The 12,099-nt window shown below is 37.5% G+C and overlaps 1 protein-coding gene across 1 annotated transcript in view; it reads left to right on the top strand.

The window, feature by feature from the left end:
• EDEM3 (ER degradation enhancing alpha-mannosidase like protein 3) overlaps positions 1 to 12,099 on the top strand; it is a 29,114-nt gene that overhangs the window by 2,673 nt on the left and 14,342 nt on the right. The window contains exons 3-10 of the mRNA XM_075760548.1: positions 4,033 to 4,133; positions 5,630 to 5,669; positions 7,122 to 7,234; positions 7,950 to 8,103; positions 8,910 to 9,044; positions 9,575 to 9,680; positions 10,288 to 10,385; positions 11,502 to 11,627. Coding sequence (XP_075616663.1) covers positions 4,033 to 4,133; positions 5,630 to 5,669; positions 7,122 to 7,234; positions 7,950 to 8,103; positions 8,910 to 9,044; positions 9,575 to 9,680; positions 10,288 to 10,385; positions 11,502 to 11,627 — 873 coding nt within the window. The remainder of the gene's footprint in view (positions 1 to 4,032; positions 4,134 to 5,629; positions 5,670 to 7,121; positions 7,235 to 7,949; positions 8,104 to 8,909; positions 9,045 to 9,574; positions 9,681 to 10,287; positions 10,386 to 11,501; positions 11,628 to 12,099) is intronic.

Here is a 12,099-nt window from a genome sequence, read left to right as displayed (position 1 = left end):
GGGAATTGCTAGTGGTAACTCTGTTAAACTGATTTGAGAAAGATCAGGTACAGATTATCTCATATAAAACTGTGAACAGTTTTCATCTTTGGCAAACTATTTGGTTTGAAATTCCAGACTCCTCAAGATACTAGGAAAAGGAAGCTCAAGAAGAGCTGTCTGTAGTCATCAGATTCTGCAGAATACACATTGATCTTACTTATTTTGTAGGTAAAAATTATGTACAATACTTCTTCTGTAGTAAGAAATGTTAGATGCAGTTTGATAGCTCTTTTACAAGCAAACACTGTTTGAAGATCAAAAAGCGGATCTGGTGCCCTCATAGCCTCTTCCGAGTTTGTGACTGTCGTATGACAGTGAGCCACGCTCACTGTGGTTTCTTTTAATATGATTTGTGATTTTCTGTGCAGGTGTCTTCATGTTCTGGATATGGGAGCCATTCTGCACTCTAATCAACCTTGAAGTATGTTAGCTAAGTTCAGATATGATTAAGAATGAAGAATTAGAGTGGGCAGACTTTCCTCAAGTAATAATTACTTTCAACTATACTATAAGTAATACACTTCTGAAGAGAAACTGAATGTGAATGAGATAAAAGGTGCATTCTTCTGAGTTTACATTAACGATCTTTTTGAACGTTCTTTGTGGCTGTTGCAGAAACCCCTCTCTTTCAAGTTGCACCAGTTCCTGCAGGACAAACCGCTGTCTCTTGACAGTATCTTGCCACATGTCCCAGTTTCTGTATTATGGTTTAACACTTCAATAGGTAATACATATTAAACCTGGGAGTTACAAGTTTATATAGTACATGAGAGTTGGAGAATTACAGGATAGAAAGGCAAGCAAGAGTAATTTCAAAATGGATGTAGTCTTTCTTTTTAACATTAGCTCGCGGTTTTCACACCTTAGCAGTTTAACAAACATCAGGCTTTTTGGTGATAAATTGTAATTAGTTACTTGGGACCTGGTTCCATGGAAAACATTTGGCTTGGGTTTCCCATGGTATTCTGAAGTAAAAACTGTTATGTATTGGGCAAAGCTGGATAAGATGTTATGTGCCGGTAGAAAGGATCTGTGCTCCTACTGCTCGTGTGATCAATTGGAAACTGGTAGGTGTCTTGCTACATCTGAAGCAAGAAAATTCTAGATGAAAGGAAAGAATGCCTTCAGCTATCCTGGAAACTTTGAAGCCAGGAGGATATTTACTTGCCACGTATGCTGGAACACTAAACAAACAGAGAAATATGACTTGTTTGTGGAAGAAAAGATTAGGCTATCAGACTTGATTCTGACAGCAAGAGAATTAAGTATTTTTGCAGCTGCTTTTGAAACAGCCAGCTGAAAAGTTTTGATTTTCTGTTTCTATTAATATGCATTTTAGACTTGTGTTTTTAGAAGACTGAAAATTCATGTTTGCATGCAAGGGGGAAACTGTCTTGTCTTCTTCCCCCTGCCCAGTTGTTAACAGGAGCTTTGAGTAAAAAGCTGCTGGGTTTTTTTTTTCCAGTCCTTCAACAATATTTGTAATAATCAGGATTATTTTTTTTTCTTGACTGTCAGAGTATGTGAAAATGTCAGTCACTGGAGGCCAGTAGGTATTTCTTGGTTTACAGCACTAGTAGTAATGTGCCTTTTTTTCATTATTCAAGTACCTTGCTGCCCTGAATTTACAGTTCTGACATTAGGAAATATTATCATCTGTTTGGTCAGAATGTGTAGAAATTCCAGAGAGTCTGTTGAGCTCCATTTGTATAATACTTTCCAGAAGTGTGTTTATTGTAACATTTGTGCCATGTTTTATATTTAATGGTTCTTGCTACCTCTTTTTGAGGTTACTTGAAAGGGGAGAAGTTACAAGTTGGGAAATCACTTCACCCAGTAGCCTTTCCTGCTCTAGACAGACAATAAGTGAACTTTTCTTTTTCAAAATGCTTCTAGTTCCTTATGATTTTGTGAGACTAAAAGTCCATTTTCTTCAGAATTTTTATCACCTTTTTTCCTCCATAATTTAAGCCAGAGATCTTAGTTTTGACACTGCTTTTATTATGTACTTCTTTAATCTGCTTTTCTGAATACTTTGCACAGATATTCAGAAACATCTGAGCTGTATTAAAATGATCTAGATTCTGGCTTTTGTAGTTGAACTTGAGGAGAACAAAGAGTCGTGCAAAGACCAAAATACTTGGGAGGGTGGTAAACAGGGAAACAAACCATCAGTTTCAAAAGAAGTTGCTGTAAAAGCTGTTTATTTATAGAAGAATGTTCCTTCTTGTCCTCTCTATTTCATGTTTGAATATAGATTAATTTTTGTATCACGTATCTGGAAAGACTTTGAGTGTGTTTACTTGCAGTTTCAGTGCAGTAGTTGAACTTTTTTTTATCCTGCTACATGTTAGTTTTCCACTAAAAGTAAAATTGGAGAGCACAGTACAGCAGCCAGTTTCCTGATGTTTAAGATTCATCCTTCTTAGTGTCAGTGGCCAATTGCACAATGATGAATTTCAAATTTGTGTCTCTTTTATTTGATATCCCGTTTTGGTGGTAGTTTAAACCTACAAAACTTGCATTGACTTGGGAGGAAATAGGAACAGGCATTTTATTCAGTGTGCTTGACTTAGGCAGAAATAACAGGAGTGGAACCATTGCTTGACTGAGGAGAAATAATATTACAGTACAGTTAGCTTTGCAGAGGAGTTCTTCTAGAAATATGGAAAATAACTGTTGCTTTTTCAAGAAAAAAAAAATCTAGCAATGTCTCTCTCTTTTTAAAAAAGAAAAAAAGTTACATTTGCAGAATGTTTGGTCTTGGTAAGCTTTTTTGTGAATGTTATCTTTTTGTTACGCCTTGTATAGTGATTTACCAATTCGTTATTTTACCTTCTAGGTGAGTTCTCTTGTCTGTCACTGATTGTAACTCTTATGTTCATTTGGAAATGTTTCCAAAGTGACTTTAAAGTCTAATTCCCACTAATTTCTGTGTGAAATATCAGCCACTTGATAATGCCTGTATTAGTTTTAGGTCTTAAACTCATCTTTAAGGTGATAACTTCTGCCTAAGGAACATTATAGGAAGTGTCATATGTACCTTGTTGCAGAAAACACACAATTAACTATTGAAGTTAATTGGGGTTTTTTTTTTTGGATGTGCCATTAGTTGTTCCAGACTTCTCTGGGAGGTGAGAGAGAAGGAGGTCCTGTTGCTCTGTTCACAGTTTAATCATTTCCAGACACCCAGCTGGAAAGCAGCTTTGCAGAAAAGGACCTGGGGGTCCTGGTGGACACCAAGTTGACCGTGAGCCAGCAGCGTGCCCTTGCGGCAGAGGCAGCTAACGGTGTCCTGGGCTGCATTAAGCAAAGCATTGCCAGCAGGTCGACGGAGGCGATGCTTCCCCTCAGCTCAGCACTGGTGAGGCCACATCTGGAGTGCTGTGTTCAGTTCTGGCCTCCCCAGTTCAAGAGAGGTGCAGGCATACTGGTCAGAGTCCACCGAAGGGCCACAAAGGTGACAGAGGGACTGGAGCATCTTTCCTGTGGGGAAAGGCTGAGAGAGCTGGGGCTGTTCAGCCTGGGGAAGAGAAGGCTCAGGAGGACCTTATCAATGTGTGTAAATACCTGAAGGCAGGCAGTAAAGAAGATGGAGCCAGGCTCTTCTCAGTGACGGGACCAGAGGCAACGGGCACAAACTGAAACACGGGAGGTTCCCTCTGAACGTCAGGAAACACTTCTTTATACTGTGAAGGTGATCGAGCAATGATACAGGCTGCCCAGAGGGGTTGCAGAGTCTTCTTCCTTGGAGAAACTCAAAAGTCGTCTAGACACGGTACCAGGCAACTTGGGTGTAGGTGGCCCTGCTTGAGTGGAGGGGTTGGACAAGGTGTCCGCCAGAGATCCCTTCCCACCTCAAAGATTCTGTGATTGTCATGCAGTTTTTCTGAAGGTCGGGGTAATTGAGCTTCCTTTTAATGGGCTCTGAGGGTTTGCTGAAATGGCTGTAAGCGTTATAACTTATTCCCCTGTTTTGTTTCCCTACAGGAGCATGCGTATCCAGCTGATGAACTCATGCCTTTAACTTGTCGTGGACGAGTACGGGGTCAGGAACCAAGTCGAGGGGATGTGGATGATGCCTTGGGAAAGTTAGTGTTTGAAAATATTACAGTGTAATGTAAACATCTAGGAATCTAAGTACAATTTGCAGCCCATAAAACTTGTTTCTTCAGTTGACATGTCCACAAACTTTGAAAAAATGAAATTTGTTGGAAAAAAAAGATTCTATGGGCATAGACAAATCCATAATTTGTCTCATCAGTTCTCTTATGGGGGTTGGGGAGAAGCTATTGGAAAGAAAGCTGTAATTGTTAACTTCTTGCAAGTTAGGCAGAAATACTTTTATTATTTCCTCCCATGATGTTAACTGATGTGAATTTGTACCCTAATCGGAAAAAGAGAATTGACCAGTGAATGAGATCCAAAGATAGGTTTGGGTTTTTTTAAATCATTCTCCAAGTATTTTCCATAGGAAAGCCTTCCAAATGTGAGCTCACATTTATGCTGTTAGTAAATTTGACTGCTAAATAAGGGTTATAAGAGTTAATTGTCAGCTGCACAGAACAGTAAACTGTTATCCATTATGCTGGCTGTAAGTGATGTTTAAAATGTGTCCCCCCCCCCTTTTTTTAGTAGAAAGCTCTATGAAAGCATAATTAGTCAAATGATTATCATGTGTGTGGTACCCTAAGGCCTTTGCCAAAGTATAAAACATTATTTCAGACATGGAAATTCTTTGTATATTTTCTTTCAAGATAGCTTATAATACAAAGTACTGATCCTCTGGCCAACAAAGGACTGGTTTTCTCCATGTTAAATTGAACCATCAAAGACAAAGTTCAATTACTCTAAATGTGTTTGTAATTGATTTTTTTTTTTTCACAAGGAATGTTACCTGTGTGTGCTGCTTATGTTTATAGAGCAAATACTTAATAACAAATAGCTGATGGGGTTTTTTTATTGGTATCATTGCTTAGTATCCCTAGGCAGAGTAGTGTTAATCAAAGCTGAAGTCCTTGTCTTAAATACTACTTCTCAATATCATAGAGAGAATTAGCATGTCATTTTGGTTATTTTTTGTTATGTACTAAAGTTCCTTAGTCTAGAGATTCCTATATAAGCCTGCTGCCCTGGAGGTGTTGAGAGATATATGGCTGATGAGAAAGAAGTGTCAGAAAATGTATTTTTAATCCTGGTCATGCATTCTTTTTAATGGCCTTTTTTTATATAGTAACATACTATCATTTGAGTAAAAACACCTTTCAGCCCCTTAAATGCATTCTACTGGATGTCTTAGATTTGATTGGTGACTAGAAATAAAAATTTAATTTGCTTAGAAGAAGTTTGAACGTTTTGCAGTAAATAAAGGTATCTTTATAATCATAGCTTCTTTCAGTCAGCTCACTAACAAAGGGAAGAAACTTAGTAGAGTGTTTTGATATTAAACATATTGTGTACAACTAATTTTTTAGCAGCTAGTGGTCTGTGAGAATTTAGTTTCTAATGGTATTGATTACTATTAAAAGTTCCTTAATTTCTACACATATAGGTCTATAGTAAATCTGTTTTAAATTTTGTTTCATAGGTTTTCACTGACCTTGATTGATACCTTGGACACTCTTGTGGTAAGTTTAATCTATTGATAAACTTCGATAAAACAAAAAAAAGTCTTATTTTTGGATGTCTATTTTGTTATATATAAAAATTACTAATCTTTCTTCGCCTTTGATCTCTAGCCACCTGTTCAAAGTGGCTATTGCTTGTAAGAACTTTCAGGTGCTGTGTTGGTGGTATTTGGAGTTCATTGCAAAAGGAATACCAGAACAGTTCCTTCGCATTTCATTGATGCTTTCTTATCTTGCTTTTTTGGGGCTCTAACTTAAGAAAAAGTTTGCTTCCCGATACATGAGTTTGCTTCCCGTTAGAGTCTAAACCCACATGCTGACTTACGGGTGAACATCTCTTACTGCCTACTGAATTATTTATGTTTTTACACTGTATGTACATGTTTCATAGATGAATTTGTGTGCGGTTAAATATATGTTAAAAAATCCTGCAACCCTGGACATGTTTGCCAGGAAATGTTGCCAAACTTCCATTCTGTCTCTTATTAAAAGACTCAAATCATTAATAAACTACTTTTTGTTAGATTTCATTCCCTTTGACATATTTTGTCATCATAAAATAGGGTTTGGAAATTAGGAATTTTTGGCCATCCATGTCTCCAGGTAAACAAATCGAAAAAGCATTGAAAATCCTGACTGCACTGATTTGGTGCATGAATCATATAATGCTCTTTCTCTGACAGCCGTTCCCTTTCTATGATGTGCTGTGAGATGACCCTTGGCTCTTTCACACCAGCACCACAAATGTTGAAAATGTGGAGTCTGAAACTCCCAGTCTCTACCAGACACTCAAATGGATTCCTGTGGTTTGTTTATTGTTTTCTTGGCTTAGAGCAGGATTAACACTTGTGGAATTTAAAGGCACTTTCAATAACAAATTGGATAAGTCACAAAGATTCTTAAAGATCAATTGAACTAAAAGAAAGTCAGTGTGAAAGAAAATCTGTAGGAAATGCCCAAGCTGTTCTTCAAGCACAAGGAGAAAACTGTTGAGAGGAAGAACACTGCTGGGAAGATTCATCAAGCTTAGGATATGGCTTCTTAGTCCATAGACAGGAGTCTTCTGTGAAATCAGAGCCATCGGAGCAGGCCAGTCTTTGCCCACTCTGCCAGCACAGCCCCCTGAGTCCCCTTGCACTACGGTCATGGCGTGGGAGCAGGGGAAGGAACAAACAAATAAATCCCTGGGTAATAGTTTAGGTACATTCTCAGTGACTTTATTCTTTGCGTACAGCTTTTCTTCTCTTTCATGTGTCTCATGAGAAAAGCAGTAATATTAATGTCTGTTTGCACAGTATCAGAGTATGCCCCTGCAGGACCAGAATATCAATCTAAGGCATGTTAAATGCTTGCTTTTTTTTTTCTTAATTCATTGCACTTGTTCTTCCACACCTGAGTGTGACTGTATTAGCTATGTTGGAAACTAAACACCTGGTTACATTTGTATTCCAGGTGTTAAATAAAACCAAAGAGTTTGAAGAGGCTGTAAAAAAAGTAATAAAGGATGTTAATTTAGATAACGACATAGTTGTATCTGTCTTTGAAACCAACATAAGAGTCCTTGGGTGAGTAACTTTTATGTTTTCAAAACTCTCAAAAATGTGGTTTTTAGCTAAATGTCCTTAAGGCACACCTTTCTCTGCTATTTCACCTCATTTAAAACACTTGTGCCTTTGTCAGTTAGCATAGCTCAACACCTGCCCTAAGGAAGGTATTAAAATGCTAGGCAGGAATCGATGCAGTGGTACTGAATCAAGTTGACCCCCATCTAACTGCTGCAGGCGTAGCTGTTTCGATTAAAAAAAATTGTGCGTGCTGAGGTAGCAGTGTTTTTTCTTAATGGAAACGGTCTTACAGATTACACTGGTCAATACTTGATTTAACAGAATAATTCAATACTTAGGGTAATAGGTTACTTCAGATGGGAAGGGACCTCTGGAGGTCTCTGGTCCAACTTGCTGCTCAACGCAGGATCAGAGCAGGTTAGTTTTAAGCTATTATATGCATTTTGAGGTGTTGGTGGTTATTCTTGGCTAACTATATTGATGAATCGATGATTCCTCTACATTTTGGATCTGAGTCCTAAACAATAAGAATTGCTTCCAAAATACTGGTAGCTAACCTTGATTATAATTGGGAGTTGTCTGCTCCGCATTTCTGAAAATTAGGGCCATGTGAATATAGCAGTTACGTACATAGACATGTAAATTGTCGAAATTTTTGCCTTGCTGTTCAGATGAATATACCTATTGAGATGTGGATAACTTGTCTTGTGTTTAGAGGTCTCCTAGGTGGGCATTCGGTGGCAATTATGCTGAAAGAAAAAGGTGAATATATGCAGTGGTACAACGGTGAACTTCTGCACATGGCAAAGGAACTAGGTTACAAGCTTTTACCTGCTTTTAACACCACTAGTGGTCTCCCTTATCCAAGAGTAAGTTCTCTGGTTTCTGCAATTCAGAATTACTTCTATAAGCAAAATTTTTGTTGTTTTGTTTTTATCTCTGTTTCTAAAATCACTTGTGTATTTATTAAATAAATCGGTCATTTGTAATACATGCTACCTAGTATTTTTAAAATACAGTTTTAATCTCTCTGAACCCCTACACTTCCAGCTCTGAAAATTCTAGTATACATTGTTGTGGGTAAATAGTAACTGCAGAAATCTTGTCTAATCACTTTCTACTGATTTCTTGCTCCCTGCTACTGTGGGCACCACCACGTAGCCGAGGAGAGTGATTTTTGGTTTGGTACGTATCTCTCACTGAGACCATGAAAGAGCAACTTGCAAGCACTTGTTTGTGAATTTAGCACAAAACTGATTAACATTCATGGTGTACATCCACATTTTTAAGAGGGTAAAGGTGTAGCTGTAATCTAAAAATACTCATTTAATGTAAAAACTTTCATCAAATTCAAGCAAAGCATGGCATGTATTACTTGAATGACAAAACTAATTCCCATGCATATCATCCATTGTGAGATGTGGCTTTGATTGGAAACTGTCCCATAAATTAAAAATTTAGGCTCAGTAAATCAGCATTCTTTTAGTGAAAAATGTCTAATTCAAAATGTTCAGGGTTTGACAATCTCCTGCTGAGAAGGCCCTCTCCAGTGTGCAGAAATTTATGTTGCGCCCACAACAAAAGTGGGTCAATCTAGCAGGTAGTCTCTGGAGCCAGGGAGTGTAAATTCTTTCCACTAGTAAAAATCAAGATGATAATCTCTGCTTTTCTCTAGGTTAACTTAAAATTTGGTGTAAGACATCCAGAAGCACGAACAGGAACAGAAACCGATACCTGTACAGCTTGTGCAGGTACCTTGATCCTTGAGTTTGCAGCTTTAAGCCGATTCACAGGAACATCTATATTTGAGGTTTGCTTTCCATGATATCTTACTTTTTGGGGTTAGGTATTCATTAGTGTTCTGTTACATTTCTGTAATTTTGGAATAATAATTTTGAGTTTATCAAATGGGTGCATATCTTAACTGTTCTGCACAAAAGGTTTGCATGTGTTCAGATTTGTTGCGTTTATGGGCTTTTTGCCTAAAAGGATTAATTTGACCGTTTAAAAAATACGGGAAGTAATTTTGTTTGAAAGTAGTTACAGTAATACTGAAGTAAACAAGATAAATATACTGAAGACTAGCTAAAGGATAAAGTTGTGTAGACAAGCACCATTCTTTCAAATCAGCCACAGAATAAGTATTTATATAACATGTGGACTGACCGTCCTACTATTTAAGTGTATGTAAGGGAATACTGAGTTTTATAATTGTTAGATACGAAACATCTATGAAACATTACTTCATAGCATCTTAATTTCAATAGACAGAAGAATAACAGTCTTCAGTATCTGTGTTTCTCTATAATTTCCTTTAATGAGTGTTTTTTGTTGTTGCAGGAATATGCACGGAAAGCGCTTGATTTTATTTGGGAAAAGAGACAGCGCAGCAGCAATTTAGTGGGCGTTACTATTAATATTCATACTGGAGACTGGGTCCGCAAAGGTGCGTGGTATTCTGACTCAGAATCAGTGACCACAAGTGGTTTGGGACAAGAAGAAAAAAATCTTGACGCACACCCTCTCTACCCCCTGACGCATTTATCTAGGCAGTTTAAAAATATTAATGGGATAGGCAAGTGGATAACATAATTTCAGTGCTGCAGAAACCTGCTACAACGAAGCCTGGCTTTGCTCTGAAAGGGTGTTTTTGTAGAGAAACTGGTTTTATTCATTGCAAAGAAAGTGTTCTCTGATTCACTTTAATACTGAGAGGAATGCCTTGGGATAATTTTTCAGAGATTCTACTATAAATACATAGGAAAAATATAAATAGGACTGTGGTTGTGTATGGCAGCCAGTAGAAATATTTTCATACGAGAAAAGTGAAACAACTGGCTTCAGTGCATGTCTGTTCATACTATTATGTGCAGTGATATTGCAAAGCCTTTAGTGTAAACATACAGTATTGTGTCTCTGCATCCATCTGTGCCTTAATTCTAGTGATAGGAGGCTTTTCCTTTTACTGAAAGAGCCGTTGAAATGAAACCATGTGAAAATACCCATCTAACTACTTAAAGTAAAACCAGCTTCTCATTTTCTGCTGTTTCTAGATAGTGGAGTTGGAGCAGGAATAGATTCGTATTACGAATATTTATTAAAAGCCTATGTCTTGCTGGGAGATGACAGTTTCCTGGAAAGATTTAACACGGTAAGTTAACACCTTGCTCAGGTTTGTGCCATCTGTAAGGCAAATTTAAGACTAATTGTATTGTCAGTCAGCTTTTAGCCTGAGAAGCCTATGAAGGGTTCTTTAGCAGAATTTCTGTGACTTCTGATGTGTCTAGGGCCAGCTCTTTTGGAGCAAGAAAAAAAGATGTGAAAATCAAAGTCTGAATCTTGCATTGTACTGCAATCCAAAGGCCCAGCGGACGTTTAAGTACGCACTTTCAAGCTGAAAAAACACACTTGGATTACTAAATTCATAAGATTACTAAGTAAATTTGTCAGCATCATTATTCTTTCATAAAAGTGTTCTTTCTTTTGAAAATAGCAATATCCAATAAAAACCATTTTGTATCACAAAATGATTTTTATATCATGTACCATGATTTTTATATCGTAATCAATATTAAAATTGGAATAACTCAGTAGCTAAAGGCCTGTTGCAACACTAAGTGTAAGGATTATTTCATATTCCTAACCTGCAGCCACCATTATTATATTTTGCCTTAATTATGTGTGTGAACTGTTTCCTATCGATTTGGTTCATGTGCTCGTGATTTTACCTGCTGTGCTTCAGAAAACGGGAAAGGCAGTTATCTTGGGGAGTATAGGATTGGAAGTCAGCAAGTCAAGTGAGCTAGTGGGTTTTAAAATTCTGAGCCATCAAGTCCAGCTGTTTTGTTGGGTTTTATATCTCCTTTTCCCCTTCTCCTCCTGAGATGCCGTTTGCTTTAGAATTCTCTTGTTCAGAGAAAGCAATTTCAGTTTTGTTTAGTGTGTGCTTAAAGACTCAGCCAAAACAAATGTGCCTTAACTGTGATAGTTACTCGTTTATCACGTGGCTGCTGAATATACTTCTGTGTATGTGTGTTATTACTTGGAAAACATGATGTGTATCACGTGCATAATACTGCGGAGCTTTGCAGTAGTTACTATGCTTTTTAAGTTTGCAAAACCAGAAACTACTGTGCATTGACAAATCTAGTAACGACTGGGAGTGTAGTACTGGTTCTGCCATTGAAATAAAATGCCGTAGTGACCTGTATCTGTTTTGTAGAACGTATTGATAATATAAACTCATGATTTTTCTCGTGTTGGTCAGCACTACGATGCCATAATGAGATACATTAGCCAACCACCTCTTCTTCTTGATGTTCATATTCATAAACCAATGCTAAATGCTAGGACCTGGATGGATTCTTTGCTAGCTTTCTTCCCTGGATTGCAGGTAAGGCTTAAAGCCCATGTGCAGATGATTTTAATAACAAGTAAAAAATAGACTGGATATAAATTGACAAGTCAAGCTTAGTAATTTGATTTTCAGAAATAGTGAGGATTTCTGTACTCACTCCTCCTGTCACTTCAATGCTATGATGCAAGCTAATGTGCATTTCTAGCCATGTTGAGTATCAAGAAAAGTATGTCTATATGATTTGCTTCCTTCACTCCTAGTCATGAAAAACCTCAAATGACGCTGCTTTTTTAGTAGTCCAGTGACAATTTTTCTGGTTTGTGTGCCGTTTACATCTTTAAGATAAACTAAATCACATTTCCACCACAGTTCTATGTAAATGAGATCCTTTTTCTACATAGACAGTAGTCTTAATGAGCTCGCTGATTTTGCTGAAAAAGCTCTTATGGAATATCTATGGCTTACACTGAAGGGGGGTAATATTTACAGTATGTATCTGCTGGAAATG

Source organism: Balearica regulorum, chromosome 8 (assembly GCF_011004875.1).
Source record: "Balearica regulorum gibbericeps isolate bBalReg1 chromosome 8, bBalReg1.pri, whole genome shotgun sequence".
NCBI lineage: Eukaryota > Metazoa > Chordata > Aves > Gruiformes > Gruidae > Balearica > Balearica regulorum.
The sequence above is the reverse complement of the archived record's forward strand: the minus strand, read 5'-3'. Positions and strand labels throughout refer to the sequence as shown.